We start from the raw sequence: 22,223 nt of genomic DNA, 5'->3' as shown, positions 1-22,223 counted from the left end.
GTAACTTGTAAACTACCATAGTATTAATCTCATGTATCTTGTAAACTACCATAGTATTAATCTCATGTATCTTGTAAACTACCATAGTATTAATCTCATGTATCTTGTAAACTACCATAGTATTAATCTCATGTATCTTGTAAACTACCATAGTATTAATCTCATGTATCTTGTAAACTACCATAGTATTAATCTCATGTATCTTGTAAACTACCATAGTATTAATCTCATGTATCTTGTAAACTACCATAGTATTAATCTCATGTATCTTGTAAACTACCATAGTATTAATCTAATGTATCTTGTAAACTACCATAGTATTAATCTCATGTATCTTGTAAACTACCATAGTATTAATCTCATGTATCTTGTAAACTACCATAGTATTAATCTCATGTAACTTGTAAACTACGACGAAAGCCAATCTAGAAGCCTTCGTCAGACTTCGTCTGCAAAGGCTAATTATTAACGACGACAACAACAATGACGCTGGACAAAAATCTTTCCCTTAATATACCTTTTCCTTCCATTCTCGATGGTATGGGCAAAGTAATAAAAGCAATGAAATGAGTCAATAGAAAAACAAAAGTGCACACACTGGTCAAATGTTACCTCAGTCAAAATCAGCTAACCAGTATGGATAAATCGACAATAAAACTCATTCTTCCACAAAAAAATAAATCACATTATAAAACAAATATTCTTTGAAAGCAGTTAAGCATTTATTTGTAAATGAAATGATTTCAAACTGAAAATAAAAAAGTACATGTATGTATTACAATTGATTACAATATCTACATCATATAATCTTATCATGTGATGAAAATCTACATATCCAAAATTTGTATCATTATTTTTTAAATCTGTATATTCAATCATATTCAATTTAAAAATCCCTTCAATTCAGGCATTGTACCACATATAAATTTAAAACCGACTGTACAGCTTCAGTATCAGTTTAAAACAACTGTTTAAAACTGTTGTACTCACAAAACAACTAAACTGTATCAAAATTATTATTGCTTGTTATTGGTGGATATGATCAGTATTGAGAAATATGTAAAATAAAATTACATTTTAAAAGTGAAATGAGAATTAAAACTCTGCACAGAAAGATAAACCTCTGACTAGTGGAAATAAAACAAACAAATTAAAGTTATCTATATACTGAACTGGTTGAAGGATAAAAGTGTTCCTGTCACAAGCACAATAAATCATAAAGTAAAATTATCATTTACTATAAATTTTATAGTTCTTAAAAATTCTAAAAGCAATTTTCTGACATTAGCAATTTATCCCAGTAGTAAATACTTAGAATCTGTATTCACCTGCCCACTGGGACAGCATTCTTATATCTGACAGGCTTTAATTTCATTCTATGATATAATCTAGTGATATTTTTATCAAAATTACAATAATTTTTAATTCTATTTACAATCTTCACAATATATATTACAATACCTATTCCAATTATATACTAGTTATAATACGCTTGTATGCAGCGCTTCATTTTAATGAAAAGAAAAATTAAATAGCAATTTTGCATATTAATAATTGTTCATGCAATTCTTCAAACTATGTGTTTATCAAAAAAAAAATATTTTCATCTTAAAATTTGTATTCACTATTTTAAAGACATGTTCAACATGATAGTTAATATTATTGCATCTGCCACCCCTATCTATAAGTGAAACATGCCAAATCAGGAGGTAAGATGGTTTTCAAGTTTCACAGAATGTACAGAAACTAATTTTTAAACTTATTTGGCAAACATGTTATGGTTTTCAAGTAACATTTGATGATAGTTTGTAAACTGATGGACAATGGTCAATGGATATACAACCATGTACAGAATAGTGTGTCCATTGCATATACAACCATGTACAGAATAGTGTGTCCATTGCATGTACAACCATGTACAGAATAGTGTGTCCATTGCATATACAACCATGTACAGAATAGTGTGTCCATTGCATATACAACCATGTACAGAATAGTGTGTCCATTGCATGTACAACCATGTACAGAATAGTGTGACCATTGCATGTACAACCATGTACAGAATAGTGTGACCATTGCATATACAACCATGTACAGAATAGTGTGTCCATTGCATGTACAACCATGTACAGAATAGTGTGTCCATTGCATGTACAACCATGTACAGAATAGTGTGTCCATTGCATGTACAACCATGTACAGAATAGTGTGTCCATTGCATGTACAACCATGTACAGAATAGTGTGTCCATTGCATGTACAACCATGTACAGAATAGTGTGACCATTGCATGAACACTGTGTGATGTAGTAATAATATCATGTTTGTGTTTCATTATTTACTCAGACGTCTCATTTCTGTGGCAGCACAATCTAATTCACATGCTTCATACAAATTACTGAACAAGATGTCAAGGACAGTTGACACATCAAGTATTCCTACATTTTGAATGTATAATTAATAATCACGCTATTTCATCCTTGGTTGTATTTACATCAGGGTTCATATAAGTGAAATGAAATAAATTTCCAGGTCGTTTTTCAATTGCTGGAGGTTAAACCACTTTGTAACAGTAATTTTTTTACACTGATCATTTAAACAATTCATTTCTTCACAATTTAATAGTGATTCTAATAGACCACTTTGCAACAATGGTTTGTTAGACTGATTGTTCATTTTCTAGAACTTTGCATGACACCTTTCAAATTCTAGAACTGCATGATATATGCAACATGACATAGCTGCCTCCTTCAGTATTAAAACACTTACATTTAAAAATCCCACCATCGAAACTAATTTTTGCTAAAAAGAAGCACCTTATAAAAGTGACAAGCCAGTTAGCTAAAATAGCTGCATTGTCCATTTAAGAATGACGTCACACAAACTTGTTTAAATATTACTGAGTTGTACATAATAGGACTCTTCATAATCAGTCTTCAAATAAAATAATTGCTAATTTGCTTAATTACAGTCCTAATTGATTTCATTTAATTATTACATCATGGTGGTTTCTAGCAAATATTTCTAATTTGATTAGCAGATACTAGCGCTTCCATCAAAGCTAACTGTGATCAATATCTCATTCCAACTGAGTGTGATAAGTTTCTATAGTTTCTGCTGCAGTGCGATAGTCTGATCTTGTAGGCTATAACAAAACACAAATAACTGTTAATCTACATACACAATTTTGCACAAATATTTTCATGTACAAATACAAGATATCATATACTACTGCATCTCTCAATCAAAAAAGTACAAACAATTTTTTATTCTCACCTGAGATAGACTGTTTTCCAAATTGATTAATTTTGCTGTGGTATCACATAACTGCTGGTCTTTTGAATTCAGTTCCTACAATGAATCAGTGAATAGCAATGTGTAAGTTTGGATAAACACATGATGTGCAGTGGGTTGTCAAGTGTCACAATGTGGTATGTATTACTTACTGTTTTTAATGTCTCAATTTCATAACTTTTTCTTAGTATTTTGTCTTTTTGTTCTTTTTTCTTTTTTTCTTTTGTTGGCACCAGATCATCTTCATAACACCTATGTCGAGGCCATGTACGCAAATTTTTCTCATCTTTTTCCATATGGTATGTCTATAAGAAATACATCAGAACACAAGTATTATATGTTAGTTTACTTTGTATACACACAATGTAGAGTCACAAAAAATATAATAAGCTTCAAGCTATTCATTGTAGAGTACCAGACAGAGACTAATTTAATTAAAGTTCAATTCATTATGAAATTCCCTCAGATAATAAATATATTGTGTTGAGTTGAAGGAGAAAATAAACTTAATTTTAAAACAATGTGTGCATGTAAACAATGTGATCATTTAATTTCACTAATTACCTTTTTGTTTTTGATTGCACCATTTAGTCTCTTCTCCTGTTCCAATACATCTCGCGTTCTTCGCAGCGTTTCACGCAAGTACTGATTTTCTTCTGAACGGCTTCTAACCTCACTCTGAAATAAGCAAGAGTTTTATATGTCATCTGAATAAATATTTATTGAGCTGCTCTCTGAAATCCGGAAAAAATTAATGTACCTGTAAATTTTACACTCTTTGAAAATTTAAAATTACAAATTATGTAAAACAAGAACGGTGAGAAAAATATAATGATGTATGAGTTTATACGTACAGCGAGACTCTCCACTTGTACAGCTTTCTCATTGGCAATGTGTTCTGCTTGTCGTAGTCTTGCTAAATCTTTCTCATAGTCTTGTAGCAGCTCGTCTTTTCTTTCCAATCTTTGATGCAACACACGTAATCTACTGACCATCAATTCAATCATTCTCTGACGCTCACTGGATAGCCGCTCGCGCCTGTCACGTGGAAGGTGTGTAACGGATTGCAAACCACTGATTTCACCAAGGTCTAGTTGATTCGCCATCGCCTTAGCTAATTCCAAATACTGTGAAAAGAGAGAAAGACAACAGCACCTTTATTAGAGTCATTAGAAACACCACAAGAAAGTAAGCTGAATATAAACAGTTTGGCTCAGAGTCAAGTAGTTTGCATGAGGGCACAGGTCATTACAGCCGTTCTGAGAATTATTCGGACAGTCAGTTAGCAATATATGTTGGAACTTTGCAAAACAATTGGGTCTTTTCCAATCTAGACTTGATGGCGCCGTTGTATTGACACTCCCACAATTGGAATCATTCCATAATCTTGCAAGATGCGGGTAAAACGCTGTTTTCAAAACGACACGCGCTGGTTACCATATATTAACAGGTTATATGTTGTATATGCATTCAAAGTGTTATTTAAAATTTTTATAACCATCTGAGTCCACCTGACATACCGTAATTTACAAAACAACTCCCGAGTGTTGAGTAACCCCATGTATTAATGAACTCGTCGTTGGCGGGAAGGCTCAAAGTAAAGTTTCTTAGCGGGACGCGCTGCAGTTTCGCGCCAAACTAAAAGTTGTTTTTACATTACTGGTGCTGTGAGTACGTCAGGAATACATAGACGGAAAACTCGATTATAATGGTTTGATGGATTTTGTCAAATCAAAAGTGACTTCCTTGATCCTCAGACTAATATTACTAGTCTGAGCTTGATCAAATCACTTTTGAAAATGACGGGGTATAACGACCGTTATTATGTCTAGTCCATTTTTGTAACAGGTACAACTGACTAAAATGAGCGAGGGGTTGACATTTTTCGACAGATTTAAGCAACATCCATCTTGTGATTTTCAAAATTACTGAAAATAATTACAATATAATCATAAAAATAAAGAATGGTTGCTGTGAACGCACGCTAGATAATACTTACAATTCACCAAGCTGACAACCCCTATGAAATAGTAATCCCAAACCACGCGCCCGTCACTCAAGTGGCGCCGACAAGTCTAGATTGGGCAAAGACCAAAGTGTTTTGCAAAGTTGCAAGTCATTTTGCTAACTGGCTGTTCGAATAATTCTCAGAACGGCTGTAACAATATGCAAATAAACCACCATGACATGACATGACATACAGATTGGAGAGATCACTTTTTTTGAGAAACGAAAGTATTCCTTTCTTTCGAATGTTTGTATTTAATATTCATATAGGTATGACATTGGCAGAGACAAATATATTGATCTCATGGTACTGAAACTGATGATAGAGAAACTTGGTGCTCCACAAACACATGTAGGACTCAAGGAAATGATACAAACTGTAGATTTACAGGCATTGAAAATCTTTGAAATTTGAACGTTCAAGTACATATTTTCTGTAATTCATATCACTGTCCTAGGACCTATATACAACTTCAGTAATGACCTCAGAGCTCTGCATTGCCTTACATTGATATAACAAATTATAAAACCAGTTTTTTATCCATTGACAATAACAAATACAAACATAGACAGGATACAAATTCACACATAAAGTGATTTCACTTCTAAGCAGTAATTTAACTTACTGTTTTTTCACTTTCTTCAAGAGCTTCTTGTGTCTCTATACGAGCACTCCTCTCTATGGCAGTGTCTGACACTGAGGGGGGTATTTGTCCTCTGGCCTCTGCAATCTTCTGGTCCAGCGTTGCATCCTGGATGTTAAAACCATTACTACCGCTAAGAGACACCTGTTGTGCTCGCATCTCAGCAAGTTCTTTTTTGAGAAGGACGACCTGCTGCAAGGCTTGATCACCGGAAGGAACTGAAAAAGATAAATAAATGTAAATTTGGTTATGAAAATAACAAGTGACTATTAATATGAGATATGAGATGAAACCAGACAATAGGGATAATTGTGACATGTACATTGATACTAGCTATTCTCAGGGGCTGACATGCGGGCATCACCGCCTGGCAACCATCATGGTGAAAACAAAGGCCAAAAATGGTACTTTGCGATGGTTGTTAAGCTCCCCTGAACAGTGTAACAAGATTACCCCTGGGTGTGCAACATATATAAATTTAGTTATTCAGAATTACTTGTGTTGTTTTCTTGAATTTAGCTTTTTTTCATCGGCCCTTCGACTGGTGTTCCACAACAGCTCGCACAAAGCCCATAGAAATACAAGGTACAGTGGTGCGTGTTTTAGCAACGTGGAACATCTTAACTTTTTGTCTCGTCTATTCATAATACATTCACTAAGCATCAACTAAGTGAACTTAATTCATTCTCTTATATGGGGGAATTTGAATATTCAAATATTATTGTATTTTTAAAACACTCATACGGTGAATGTTAGTGCTACTCAAAAAACAAACAAACAGATCATTACAAACTCACTTAACCAGAAAATATTTCTTCTGCTTTGGTTTGTGCAATTCATTACGCTGAATGTTCCATAGAAAGTGATACAACAAAACATTCATGTACCGTAATAACTTGATTAATTTGCGGCCTCTATTAATTCGCGCACCCATTTTATTTTCGAATGCTAATTTTTAAAATGTATTCTTTTAATTGGTGGCGTTCAAAAATATGTTTATTATAAAAATTGTATCCTATTAATTCGCGGGCCAGAATAAAGTTTATAACTCAAGATTTGACCTGAAAAAAATCATTCCCCCATGACACTACAGATGTTGGGCAAGATTATTACTAAGTCGATAAATATCCATTGGTCAGTACATCGATTATGAATTTCTGTGATGGAAAGCTTAGTACAGGGCTTTTCGTCCACAGGGTTGCATTGACCATGTGCCGCCATTTTGAAAAGTGATTTTATTCTATGACGTCATTTAAGTGAACCGCCCTATGGTACATAAATTGATGTTTTTGATTGTTTGGGCGATTGACCTCATGTCACATTTTTATCATAGATGAAAGTGCTTGACAAAAAAAAAAACAATCATGTAAACAATGAACACATGGCTACAAAAATGCAATCAACGGGGCAGAAGACCACCTTATCCGAAGCAACACTGAAATAGCAGAAATCATTGTCGATCTGATTTTAGACAACGACGATGAAGATGGTGATTCATTTGACGGCTTCACTGCCAACGACCTGTCGAACAATTAATAATTTGTGTCTGTCGGTACTGCCTAGAAAAATAAAAAAAAGGCAGTGCAGCCGGACGGCTACTTTGTAGCATCGTGTTCATTGTTTGTTTGTGTACAGAGTGACCTTTGCCATTTCACTGTTCCATTTCAAGTGTAACATTGTGCGTGGTCCTTGACGCAATGCGTGTTCTCTGCCCGACTATACGCCATGAATGTTGCTGGCCACTAGTCTCAGAGGCACTAAAACAAGGTCCTGTAATCGTGTTCATTGGAAAACAAAACAAATCACTAATAAATTTATATGAAAACAGCTCTTTTTAATTTGCGCACCAAAAACCAATAATTCCTTTTTATGCTATTAATTCGCGCACTTGAAAAAATAATTACTTTTACTACCGCGAATTAATAGTGTTTTTACGGTAATTATATTCAAGCGCTTTCTTATTTTGTTGTTTTTGGTAACATTCCCATTGCTATTTAACACATTTGCTGAATTTTTAACTTAAAGCGAGGAAGTCGTCACCTGAGCATGCGCCAAATGGCCATAGCATGTCATTGTTTAGCATGTCTTGTTATCATCGCTTGGGACTAAATTCCCATGTGTGCGCAGGTGACAACCCTCCCACTTTAAAATATAAATAAATGAAATACTAAAACTATTAATAATATAGCGCATATAAAAACACCAAATCCCACAGATTGAGGTAAAATGCACCGGTGATAGAAACTGATTCAAGATTCCTCAAGCCCTCCACCAACAGCAGTGATCAGACAAGGCTTGGAAAGTGTTTATATTAAACCCTGCAATACAAAAATAAGTATTTTGAAGTTCATTAAATAACTGCAATGATCAATCACTTACTTGGGGGTCTTGATTGTTCTAAACCTTTGATTCTTGATCTGAGTTCAGCCAAAGCTTCTCTTTGTCTGGCTATAACTTGTTCATGTCTCTCACCACGACACTGAGCACCAAATGACGCCAACTCAGTAGCAATTACACCCTATAAATAAATAGATAAATAAATAAATAAATAAATAAATAAATAAATAAATAAATAAATAAATAAATAAATAAATAAATAAATAAATAAATAAATAAATAAATAAATAAATAAATAAATAAATAAATAAATAAATAAATAAATAAATAAATAAATAAATAAATAAATAAATAAATAAATAAATAAATAAATAAATAAATAAATAAATATAGATAGTATTCACATATCATCATATAAGTGGATAACAACTTCTAATTTCTAATATTTGTACTGAATAACAATTGTGACCGATGACAAGAGTGTTGGTACTAGTGTGAATACTTGCAAAGGAAAAAGATGATCACCATCTGCTAATAGGGAAGTATATGTCATCATATAATTCAAGATTTATTCTTAAAATGTTGTCAACTTAACTAAATTACATGTAATTTGTAATTCATGAAAATCAATCAATTTTGTACATAATTATTTGTATTCTCTTACTTCTTGTTCTTTTTTGACAGTTATTTCTTGTTGTGTTTGTTGTACTGAAGACAACTGACTTTGCAATGCCACAACCTCCTCTGATTTCTGCTTGTTTTCATTTTGTGATCTTGACAACAGTTTTCTCTCATCACTGCAATCAAATACTTCAGTTTGATCAAAGTAATACAAATCATGATAATTGAAACAATGGAAAAAAACATCAATATTTTGGCATTAGAAATAGATTTGCATATTTAAAAGCTTTTCAATTACTTCATTCACAAATAAGAATTAATTTAGATAAGAAATTGTTAAAAAAAAGGTCAGAAATAAGCAAGGTTACAGAGATGTGTTTCTAATACAAATACAATGTTACATGACATTCAATGAATGGTTTACAACATAAAAGACAGCGAATCATGGTTTGAACATCGTGAATATGTACAACTTGTAACAAAAGATACCTGAGTTCTGCCTGGAGTTTTCTTGCTTCATTTGTTTGTTTGTCAACAAGTTCTGACAACTTAGCCATTTGTTGTCGCTGTGTCATCAGTTCTTGTTCCATATCTTTCATCAGAGTGAGATTGTTTTCCATTTCCTGTTTCTGACGCTCACTCAGTTCACCTAGTGATTGTAAATATATGTAGACATTACAGTGTTGTAATATGAAAATAACAGATAAGATAGATATGGTTTTTTCAAATATGGGAGCCAAGCTATAAAATCTTTTCAAATTGGGAGAGTGATAATTTCTTTATTGTAAATCTTGATTTGTGAGAGAGACAGGCAAGTGCAATAATCACTTTTCTCAAATTGAATGACCTTATTTATAATTTCAAAATAATTTATGCACACATATGCCAGAACACAACAAACTTGACATACCAGTCATGTCAGATAACCTGGCTGATGCCCCTGCCAGATCTCTTCTCAGTCCTAATATAATGTCCTGCTGGTCTTGCATTTCTTTCTTGTAATCATTTGACTCTCGTCTGAAAAATACAACAAATTATTAACAATGAGAAAATCATTGAGATCACAAAAAGATTTAGGATATCAAGTAAAATTCCTCAAAAACCACACCAAATTGATGTGAATATGTAAATCATTCTGTCTTGTCTATGCATAAATGTTGAATATAATGGTGTAACACAAGTATATATATATTGAGGTGTTGTGGTAATTAACAATCTGTGTTCTGTACTATATGTACCATTGCTATGTCATGAGCAGTGCGCCCTCTATGCCATTTTGTCACACGATTGACAGAAGGAGTTTTCAAAATTACGCAACCAGAAATAGTGATTTTTGTCACATCTTGACGCAATCAGAAAATGTAATTCATAGAAATAAAAAAACACTTTCTTTATAAAAATTTAGTGATTTTAAAAATTGCTAACTGTCGAAAAGCGGGAAACCCAACTATTGCTACACTCCCCCACCCTTGACAAATCAAACACAGAATGCTACTAAGCAATATGTAATGCTGCTATTTTTCTTTTTTAATTCAAAAACATCACAAACCACTGTATGTACACAACACTAGTGTAGTTGGGTACACTAGTAAACAAGACTTGAATCTTAAATTCACCTTAAAACTTGAACAAGTTGTTCTAATGCCTGTATATCAGGACCGGCTTGAACTATGACTGGTTTTGATGGCACAGCTGGTTTTGGCGGTGGAACAGGTTTAGAACGTATTCTCTCAATTTGTTGTTTCAAATCACTCCTTTCTTCTTCCATTTCTTTCTGTTGCTGGGTGATCTTTAATAACCTCTCCTCCATAGCAACAATGGTCACAGCGTGCTGTCTTACTTGCTCCTTGTAAGCAGCTACCTCAGTGTAATGAGATCTCTTCTCATCCTCATGTTGATCCCGTAGTTGCTTCATCTCCTCTTTAAACTGAATTTCTTTGTTCACCATCTCATCTTTCAACTTCATTTCCACCACTCTCATCTCTTCCATTTGTTGTTCTATCTCTGTGACAACAGTCATGTGTTCCTTCTCTTGTTCACCTTTCATAGTTACCGCCTAGCAACACAAGTACATAATAACATGTTAATCTCAGAAATATAATATGTATACTGTAAACCACTTTTTAATTTCAAAAATTTGTATGTCAGTGAAAAATATGAAATTTTGTAGCAATGAAAATTTCTCAGTGACTTGCACAATTTATTTTCTACAAGTTTCTAGCAGTACAAATTAAATGGTTACTGCTATACCAGTAGCATTTTATTCTACTAGTTTTTATCAAAAATAATTGAGAAATTTTGATAGTGAGAATACCATGATGTATTACTATTATGACTGATGCACAAAGGTCAGCTGGTTTGATCACCGCATATTTGAATCTCTGATTATTCCAATTACCTGTCTCATTTCATCTATTGTTTGTTGTAAATCTTGTCTCTTCAGCTTTTCAGCTTCTATTGCCTCTAATCTTTTCTCCATTTCAGCTTGTCTCACTTCATCAACAGCCAAGTGAACTTTCTGATCAGCTGTACAAACACATATATAATTCTGATATTAATTACCAGTATCATAGTTTGTATTGAGGGAAGGGGAGGGCAGAAAAATGGGGGGGAGAAGCTGGGTTACATCATGCATTATTTGAAGAAGACATTCACATACTTTATTTCAGAAGAGACATTTCTTTTGTCAGTAAAAATCAAAAAGCGGTTTTACGAAATGAAGTGTCAGCGAATCTACAAATTTTGTCTTTACCATGCCATCAAATCGTAAAAAACCTAGCAGTGAAAATTAAGCAGTTCAAAGTGACATTGTATAAACATATGAATAACGCACGACTGAAACACAAATGTGTTGTGACTAGTTTGTATAAGATTAATAAAAACATGCATTTACATTTGAGAAATTAAACATGTTTGTCTAGATCATTCCTTTTGTGATGAGGTGTTAGTTATGACTGTTAACTAGGGATGTTTATTTACTGTCATTTTGTATTGAGCCATCTTACAAAAAAGTATTTCCTTTAACACCATTTTGTCAACTCACCTTCAGCTCGTATCTTTTCTACTACATCACTGACATGCATTTCATGTTCACGTTTCAAGTCACTGACTTGACTGTTCATTTCACTTCTCACTTCAGATTCAATAGTTGTCAGTTTTAACTTAATATCCTCCTTTTCTTTAATTTCATTTTCCACTCTGATTTGAAGGTTTTCAATATATTTGGCAGGACCTTAAAAACAAAATGAATTCATTCTTCAAACAACTGCTTCAATATCAGAGACAAACATTTTGCAGCCATCAACTGTTTTTTTTTGAAGGAGGACAGATGGTAGTTAATACTGAGGCAAAGTTTTCCAATTCTGTTTACCATATTTGCTCTATTAGTAGCGCTATTTTCTCTAAAATAGCACATGACAAGAGGTTTGCATATGTTCAAAATAAATCATATTTTAATGAATCAGTATTCATGTAACATTAAATTAAATTAAATTGGAGATGTGCTTCTATTTGAGCAAATACAGTTACAGATTGTACTAAAAAATGAATCATCACATATTATAACTCTCAATATACCTATAATTCTTAATAATTGTCAAGACTTTCTTTCCAATTACATCACAAACATGTGATTAATTTTTATAAGTTAGACTTTAGTCATGCAGAGCTGCAAGTATTGTTGGTGTAGTAGTTTTTTTTCCAAAAAATCAAACTTTAACTTTAACTTTAGAATGAAAAAATACTGTCATCTGTGAAGTAAGTAAGAAATAATCTTGGTAATACTGACCTTGATCCGATGACTTTATGTTATAACCACACATTTCAAGTGAGTCTTCAATTCCTTGTAACCATGTCAACTCTTCATTAAATAAATTAGTGAATGCATCTTTTATCCAATGAAGTGAATCATCAACTGTTACGGATTGTAACAGTTTTAATTCTTGTTTTATAATATTAGAGTTACGATTACCCTGTAAACGAGTCTGAAATAAACACAAGTACATTTCATTATAACAAATCTTAAGAATGTTCCAGTAAATGAAGAGTATAATGTTTTCGTTATGGTTTCATTAGACAATTTTTCGAGAAAAAGAGATTTAATTTTTGCATTGGTTTCTATGGCGAAAATATGCCTTAAGTTATCAAAATTTTGTTCAGTGACATGAAAAAGTGATATTATTAAAACATCATTCATATTCTACTTGTTAAATTTAATTACATGTATAGAAAGTGAGTTTTAGTATAATAATAGTTTCCCACTGTATACAATAGAAATACTTATCTCATAATGTGAACACATATGCAGGAATATGCTCAGTAGTGCAAAATTTTAATTTGGCTCAAACTGCTCCATATCAGATATAAATTTTTTTGTTAGGTCATATACTGACAAATACTTTATTTTCGCTATTTCCACTGAAGAAATGATTCAGTGAAAATAACATCTAGTGAATATTTGTTTTTTCTATATTTTACATGCAACTCATCAAAAAGAAATAAATAAGTGAAAATAATTTGCATACAAAAGACTGAAATTCCAGCTAAAATAAAGTATAAATTCTTTAATTTCATTGGTAAATTTGGATCAACTACTATAACAGATTCAGTGTATTCATTGCAGTCAATTCCAATCATTACTGTAATGACTGATACACAAATTACTTTATATAGATTTACCTTTGCTGCTTCTAGATGCTGTTTCATTGATTTCATACTCTTACTTGAATCCTTCTTTGCTGTATCATGTATTTTCAGAGTGTCTTTCAGTTCTCGGACTTTGTTACGTGCTTCACTGCGATCATCGATTAACAGTTTGATAGTATCAATGAGTTCATCATCAGAGACTTTATCTGTGTTGTCAGGAGCCTTGATTCCTGGTGCACAGAAAGTCTGCTGAACAACACGATTTCTGAATCTCTCCAACTGAAAGTAACAACATCTGAATATTAGATGAAATCAATTAAAGTCACATGCACACTTTGTAATAAATGAAAAAATCATTCTCAGAACATGCTGAAAATATAATTTTGTAAAAATGATATTAAATATCATTTATATTAAAAATAGTTATTCTGCCCGAACTTTCATCACCATATATGATATTTAAATTTTCAGAAAAACAGACAAAAGATAGGCAGATAAACATAGGCAGACAAACATAGGCAGACAAACATAGGCAGATAAACATAGCCAGACAAACATAGGCAGACAAACATAGGCAGACAAACATAGGCAGATAAACATAGGCAGACAAACATAGGCAGATAAACATAGCCAGATAAAACATAGGCAGACAAAACATAGGCAGACAAAATAGAATTGCTTAATACACAGATTTAGGATATGAACCACTGATTCAAATAGTGTTCAAACGTAATCTTATCAACAAATAATTTTATTTTATTGTTTTTGCCTGTTTTTTATTGCTTTATTTTATTTTTATAATGATGCAATGAAATTATTATTATAATGGTGTCGTTGTGTGTCACCAAAATACAAACCACTATATCCACTATGAAATATTGTCTTACTCTTTTCTGTACTTGTTCCATGTCAACCTTTCCCAGTCTCTCAGAGCGCTGCATGTCTAAGAACTGTGACTTGGCATGTTCCAATTCTGCTTTGAGCTTGACCTCCACCAATTTATGTTCTTCCAACAACTGTTTCAAACGCTCAATTTCATTCTTGAATGTTTCCATGGTATCAGCATGTTCAGTGATTGTATTCTCTGCACCTTTCAGTTTCTATACAAACAATAGAACAGTGATTTAACAACAACAACAACTCATTCAGCGACAAAACCAACTTTGTATGTAGGAACAGACATATTTTGATATTTGATTTGGTAAACAGCAACCAGATTATCCAATCAATTAACACGATAATCTACTAAAGTACAATACTCATCCAAATTAGTGCCCAGGGTACTCAGCTCCAAAAATCACATGTTTTAGGGGCGTGGGTGTTTAACAAAGCACCAATCCCCTTGAACAAGTGTGTAAATGTAATTCTCCATGTGACCAATTAATAGTTAAGTCCAATTGCTCATGTATGCATGCATTTAGAGGTTATCACCTGATATCACTTGATCATAGAGCTGATTGATGTGACATCATAGACTAGCATTATCGATGAGTGGAAAATTCGCCACAAGTAATCAGCTCTATGAACAAGTAAAATCAGGTGATAATCTTTATATCACTTGATCAACTCCAAAGACCAAAATGACAGAGAAATCTTGATTGTAAGAAACTAAGGAATATATGTTAATTAGACACTGAATATGCATCTGCAATTACGTCCAATATTTTTCTTTCCTTTTTATAGTCGTCATTATTAGAAGTTATTGTCATTGCACCATGCAAGTAATTGTTGTTATCCAGTCTTAATTTCTGATATCACAGTGATAAAAACAGTACTGTCTCACAATTTGTTTTGTTCCATCTATACTATTTGAGCACACATAGGGTGATGACAGTTATCTTGCATATCACATATCAGTTAGTGATATTTCACACTAAACGTTACTACTGTGAATTATATACACCCTGGTCATGTGACATGTAACCATATTGCATCTACAGTGGTCACTACAAAATGTCTAGTAAACTGTCTGGGAATGTTTCAATCTAAGGATTGTTGTGGTTGATGTAAACAGAGAAATACTTACATGTTTCAAACTAATGATTTCCTTTTCTCTCATCTGTAATTCTTCTTCATGTCTCTTATTCTCCTTTACTCGTGAAAACTAATACATAAATATATACAAGTTGAATATTTCTACTAAAAATAAAATGACTCCTGAGTGTGACAAGTCCAAACCAAACAGGACGAGTGTTAGAGAGAAGTGCATTTGGACATTTACATGTAGTATAATAGAAACCAGTTGGAGAGAAAGGGAGCATTGAACACACCATGCAAGGTATAGCAAAGTGGGCTTGAATAAAGAGTCACTATATGAAAAGAACAAACCTTTCGTTCTACCTCCAAAGAGGATATCTATGAAATACAGATAAGATAAGAGGACAGTTTACATATTAAAACTATTGCTCACCGTGTATGTGTTAGAAGGCAACATTACACCAGTATGCACACAACATGCAGAATGGGTTAATGAAAATAAAAAAATACACAAACAAATTATGTAATGCAACATAACAGTTCATTACAAGGTGTACTGTAAACCCATTTCATTTTCATGAGAGTTGCACGAGTCAGTGAAAATTGCATGATATTGTAGCAGTGAAAATTTCTCTGAAGTGTCAGTGACTTTTGTAATATTTCATTTTCATATTATCATAAAATCGATAAAATTTCAAGCAGCAAAAATTAAGTGGTTTACAGTATTGCATGAGTGTGTGTAATACAATCAATTTTAGTGAGGAGACAAAATTAATGCTTGTCTACTTTGCACCAGATAGGAAGATTTTAGTTTGGAGGTAAACTCACAAATTACTTGTCTCTGTGGACAGCTGAATATAGTCACAAGTCAGGTTGAAAAAGTTTATTATAAAGTTTACGTATGTCCCAAGAATATTGTTTGTTTGTTTGTGAACAAAGACATTTAGACAGGGACAGGTACTTTGCTGACATGCATTATCCTGCCTGTGTAATGAACAGACAGTTTTTAACTCAGGAGATGTATAAACAAGCAGCCTGTCGGCTGAGATAGCTCCACTGTTAGCAATGCAAAATGCAAGTAAAGAACAGAAGATATCATTAGAAAATGAACAATATGCATAGTATCAAAGCAACAGGACTTGCTGTTTTCAACAAGAATTCAAAAATATCACTTTTCACCAAAAATAATCATCAAAATTAGATAATTGAAGATATCACCACAAAATTAACAAATCTGAAAGAGGTCCACATGTAGTACCTATATACATGTTGTATGTAATATAAAAGCAATCAGACTTGCGGTTTTCAACAAAAAGTCAAAAATATCACTTTTTACCAAAAATGACAAAAATATTCACCGAAATTAGAGAATTAAAGATATCATTACAAAATGAACAAATCTGAAAGAGGTCCACATTTAGTACTTATATATGTAATATCAAAGCAATTGGACTTGCGGTTTTTAACAAGAAGTCGAAAATATCACTTTTTACCAAAAATGACAAAAATATTCACTAAAATTAGAGAATTAAAGATATCATTACAAAATGAAAAAATCTAAGAGAGGTCCTTATGTAGTACCTATATATGTAATATCAAAGCAATTGGACTTGCGGTTTTTAACAAGAAGTCGAAAATATCACTTTTTACCAAAAATTACAAATATATTCACCAAAATTAGAGAATTGAAGATATCATCATGAAATGAACAAATCTGAGAGAGGTCTAACCAAGGTACTTATACACAAAGTATCAAAGCATTCAGGCTTGTAGTTTTCAAGAAGAAGTCGAAAAAGTAAAACATTGACACGGACGACGACGACGGACAATGACTCATATGATAAGCTCCGCTCGACAAAGTCAACAGCGGAGCTAATAAAATATGAATGTAAAAACCAAATATAAACTTTAATAAAAATTTATATTTTATAAAGTACACCTAAACCCTATCCCAACTACCACACTTTGTGTTAGAATTAAAAATTAAGGTATTACTGGGATTCTTAGAAAAATAAAATAATGTGAAATTTACATTGGACTAAAGTATAAAAATATATACTGTACTGTATTTATTCAGTAAGATCCATGATTCAACATACCTTAGCTGACATGGCTGCCATGGCAACATCTTTTTCTCGTATTTCTTTTTTGAGTCTTTCAATTTCCCCCATAAGTCTATTTATGGTAGAATCCTTGTTAGATACATCTCGCTGTAATGTAACAACTAAGCCTTGACTCGTTACTTTCTCTTTTTTACCACGCTCCATTTCTTGTTTCAACATTGTGATTTCACGTTCACGTTCTAACACTACACTACGTAAGATAGCAGGATTCTCATTGGGATCTTGGCTTTCTATTTTCATTCTACTCATCTGAAACAAACAAGTATTATACCATTCAGTCAATTCAGCTATCCACAGACAGAGTTGGAGAAGTTAATTCCTTAGTGGCTAGCCTGTTTGAATACTAGATACTACATTATAGGGACTGTGACTTAGCATGTGGTGGACAGAAGAAAATTACTTTTGTTTTCTATTACATTAAAATGGTCTTCATTTTTTTATATTCAACTCATATAATTAACATACTATTTTTTTCAGAAAATAATTAGATTGTACTGTTGCAACAAAGTGTGCAATTTTTTCAAAACCTGAGTACATGTTGATGTGGATGAGATTTTTGTAATGCTATTGAGATGATCACAAAATCATGTTCCATTCTAATCAAATAATTTAATTTACAGAGGATGCAGTCCCATACTGTTTGTGTGCCATTTTTTGTTGTTGAACACAACAAGTCAAAAGATATGTGGTGTGGAACGAGTACTGCAAAATGTGATCACAACTAAAACAATATGCTATCACAGTTGGTCACATATGATAATCGTTGTTATCACAGATTTATTACCTGTTCTTTTAGGGCATGGATTTCTAATTTCTTGGCAGCCACTTCACTCTCTATCACAATAAATTTGCGTTGGAGATCATCATTGTCTTTGCTACTCAGCTGATTTTGTTCTGAGAGGCTTTTCTGGAGCTGATCAATTTCATCTCGCAATGTTGAGATCACAGCGTCTTTACGATTGGACTCAGATTCAAAGACAGCCAATCGGCTAAGTTCATCACCCATGCGTTGTAGACGCTGATCCTGTAACATAAAGGATGACCGTCAACTTGTTTAGATAGAATATGAATTACTGACATTTAAGAACATTGAATGTCACTTCTCTCGTTCAACTTTTCTTTTACCACAAAAACCATATTCATGTTCAATCTACGTGACAGAGCTATGTGACTGGCTTCCTATCATAATGGCAATATGGAAATTAACACGCCATCCTTGGGTCTACCAATCAATACAACAACCAGTATGCTGCCAGTGACTGGTGGTCTTACCTTTTCAGATACAGCTAGAAGTTCATTGCTAGGTGATTGTCTTGTAATAGGACTGCCACCAACAGCTGATGTGATAGTTGTACGTGCACCTGTTGTACTTGTCCATCCACCAATTGCTGTAAAGTAAACAATATAAATGTTATCTTTGCATATTTTCACTGCTGGTGGGAGTCCTACAGTCAGTGTCGGATATCCAATCTGACTAAAAATAAAAACCCTGACAATAATCTACATATGAACTCTGTAGAATATCATTTTATTATGGAGTGATGTCCTATACTTAATACCAGATATGCACAGACTTGTCTTGGTGCCAGAGTCATTCAGACATTTCTTATACTTGCAATAGGCCAGATCGGGGTCTACTGCTTAGATAGCTACATTTGGTTTGAATAGCCAGTTTTCATGCAGCTCAATACAACATATATTTTATAAATTCTCCACACATGCATTCATGCACCATACACACTCAGGCACACTGCCCAAATACCATATGTACACACTGCCTTAACTTACTTCTGTGCTGGACTTTAGGACTCTCTACAGGACTGACATGATGACTACCCTGAGTACTGCTAACACTAGACTTTCTAGAACCTGCACTTGCAGGCCTGGTCCTCAATGAAAGTGGTGGTCTGGGTAAGACTGGTGCTGGTTGTGTCCATGATGATGGAGCAGAAGGTGTTACTGTGGTTGCCAAATAAGGAAGCTGTGATGCGGAGATACTTGTTGGATCTGATGATAGTGGTTGGCTCCAGGCAGGTCTTTGTTGTACAGGTGGGTGACTTATCTAATAAATAAATAATCATACATCAGGTTAGAACTTCAGAAAGGCATCAAAGAGTATGCCCTGATGTCCTTTGAAAAATACAGACCATATATTAGCTCTAGCATATGCACTTACAGGTGTTGTCCATGGCCAAAATAAGTCACATTTCAAATTAATTAATTAATTTTATTATAGAAATGTTTCAATCAAATAAATATAAAATTCACTATGCTACAAAAATGTTTATCAATTGGTGCTTGAAATTGAGTTGCTTCTCAACTCCAAAGTTTAAGCCTTACATGTATATCACCTTGACAAGATACAAAGTTATCTTTAATTTATGTCAAAGCATTTAAACAGTATTGTAGGGTAATCACACATAGTGAACTGCAGGGTACGACACAGGGTTAATTTCAACCCACTGTTGAACAAGTCATGACATGACACGGTTTGTGTTCATTATCAGTGAGAATTCATATCAGAGTACACGTGTCCCGTGATAACAAAACATATGAGAGATACGTCATTGGAAAAGCATTTGTTAAAATAAAATTGTCGCCAGTTTGAAACTGATCTGCAAAACAAGTAATGTGCATCCATGATGTCCAATGCATGAACCAAGTGTGAATGAAATCCATGTATACATAATCAAGATAAGGTTCTTATATGGTAGAAATTCTTGATTTTGATAAATTCTCATCAAATTATTTTGAATCGTACCATGCAAAAATTGCATATCCAAAGAATGATAATGTATGTGGGAAATTCAACCATGATCCGTCAAGACATGTCCAGGATAATTGTACACACACAGAGATAGACACACAGACAGAGTGACATTATAAGTCCCTGTTTTCAGAATTACACAAGTCAATGAAAAGTTACTATTATTTTGTCTTGCAACAAAACAAAATAACTACCATATATTCTCTCGCATACTCTTACATAAATTACAAAAGGTGAATTATTTTAATGATTCAGAATACAAATACAATTTACTATTTGTATAATGTTCTTTTGGAGTACTGAGAATGTGGTAATACAGGCATGATAATTCTCGAAGCGCCCCCATCTCTACACACATTCTTTTATTGACAGTCACCATGTTTTACCTACAGTAGTAGTCACTAAGTAAACACACCTGGTTACAACACAAACAATGCCGCATTGTTCAGCAGTTACTCTGATCACCAACTTTTGACAGTTATTCTGCAGGGTTTGAACTTTACCAAGGCATCAATGTGAAACACACAGATTTTCTCTCTAGTAATCCAGTACGCTAAGCCAATTTAAAAAAAAATGCCTTGAAAATGAGTTCACGCCCTGAAATTGTGATATGTCTATATAAGTATGCTACTCATTCACCATGGTAATCATCACAAATGACAATGAAAACCAATTAAGAGTTGCTATGGGATTACTAATATGGTTCAGAATGTTAATAGAGATTAAAGTGCCTGTGCAATGCCCACCCTCACGTTTCCCATTTTAGATCTGTGTCCCACTGAAATGGGCAGTTATTGATTTTTTTGCTGAAAATGATTACTCGTATCCAAGTAAATTTCGGATATTTCTCGTGTTGTAGCCATGCCCACCTATCCTGAAACGGTCGACTGTTTCCGGATTTCCGACTCTCGCCGAAAGTGCGCCACCAAATGCCAAAATGTGAGAGGAAGTCATACCCCTGAGCTGTAATAACACTGGTCATTCAGTATACTTTTAACCGATATACATTTTTCAGTCGGCGTTTTTTTTTGTCTATTTTCTTTTTTTTTGAGAGAGAGTTTTAAGATGTTGTGTTGTGGGCAGTTGCAGTGAAACGTAGTCATAGTGTAAGTATTCACACATTTCTAATCGATTCGAAGGTGCGACATCAGTGGACGAAAGCCACTTAACCTCAGATTCCTTTTTTTGGAAAAACTGTCCTCGTCCATGAAAAAACAACTAGGTTTAAAGAGAAATGCCGACAACATAAACCTGGCGCAACACTTTTGAAAGAAATAGATTCCGGACTAGGATCACCGAGGCTGATTTCAGAAGAGAGAGAGAGACGTCAGGCAAGTGTTTCAAATGAGTTGACTTTTTTGCGATCGTGATTATCGTTTTATAGAGACCATTTAGTCCCTGTTAAGTAAAAGGTAGCAATAATTTTGACAGTGACACGAAAACGAAGCGTCAGACAAACAGGAAATTACACAGCACTTACACACTGCTAATTGTTTTCATTTTCGAAGGCTAAAAATTTCTGAAGTGTTTGGTGATTGGTGTTGAATGTCGAATTCACACCTCTGTTCTTTTTTTACCTCCATGCTTGCAGCTTGATCTGCGTAATAATTTATGAAATAAGAATCCGGGCTTGGTCAATGTGTTTCCACCAAATAAAGTTTTAATATGATGTTATAATTATGACAATCACGCCATGGATCACGCTAACTCGAATCCACTCTGAATTTATCTGTATGTGTGTCGATCTCGATTATTTTTTTTATCCAATTAAACGCCGCTTTTAACGCACTTGCCTTCGTCGTGACCTGAC

The 22,223-nt window shown here is 33.5% G+C and overlaps 1 protein-coding gene across 2 annotated transcripts in view; it reads right to left on the bottom strand.

Annotated features, from left to right (window-relative positions):
* Positions 1-700: 700 nt before the first annotated feature.
* Positions 701-22,223, bottom strand: part of LOC100375356 (forkhead-associated domain-containing protein 1-like) — a 30,824-nt gene continuing 9,301 nt past the window's right edge. Inside the window, exons 3-23 of one of the 2 annotated variants that reach the window (XM_085508616.1) lie at positions 19,435-19,708; positions 18,919-19,034; positions 18,431-18,670; positions 17,623-17,895; positions 15,573-15,650; positions 14,434-14,646; positions 13,580-13,825; positions 12,690-12,885; positions 11,946-12,134; positions 11,301-11,428; positions 10,519-10,958; positions 9,813-9,919; positions 9,392-9,551; positions 8,946-9,078; positions 8,324-8,462; positions 5,927-6,162; positions 4,148-4,420; positions 3,858-3,971; positions 3,446-3,598; positions 3,276-3,350; positions 701-3,144 (exon numbers count right to left, since the gene is read on the bottom strand). In XM_085508616.1, the coding sequence (XP_085364742.1) occupies positions 3,079-3,144; positions 3,276-3,350; positions 3,446-3,598; positions 3,858-3,971; positions 4,148-4,420; positions 5,927-6,162; positions 8,324-8,462; positions 8,946-9,078; positions 9,392-9,551; positions 9,813-9,919; positions 10,519-10,958; positions 11,301-11,428; positions 11,946-12,134; positions 12,690-12,885; positions 13,580-13,825; positions 14,434-14,646; positions 15,573-15,650; positions 17,623-17,895; positions 18,431-18,670; positions 18,919-19,034; positions 19,435-19,708 (3,849 nt within the window). In that variant the 3' untranslated portion in view covers positions 701-3,078. The remainder of the gene's footprint in view (positions 3,145-3,275; positions 3,351-3,445; positions 3,599-3,857; positions 3,972-4,147; positions 4,421-5,926; positions 6,163-8,323; positions 8,463-8,945; positions 9,079-9,391; positions 9,552-9,812; positions 9,920-10,518; positions 10,959-11,300; positions 11,429-11,945; positions 12,135-12,689; positions 12,886-13,579; positions 13,826-14,433; positions 14,647-15,572; positions 15,651-17,622; positions 17,896-18,430; positions 18,671-18,918; positions 19,035-19,434; positions 19,709-22,223) is intronic. The other variant, XM_085508617.1, reaches the window with a different exon arrangement.

This window comes from Saccoglossus kowalevskii, chromosome 15 (assembly GCF_978046115.1).
Source record: "Saccoglossus kowalevskii chromosome 15, keSacKowa6.1, whole genome shotgun sequence".
Classification (NCBI taxonomy): Eukaryota; Metazoa; Hemichordata; class Enteropneusta; family Harrimaniidae; genus Saccoglossus; species Saccoglossus kowalevskii.
Note: the sequence above shows the minus strand (reverse complement) of the source record. Positions and strands in the feature narration are given on the sequence as shown.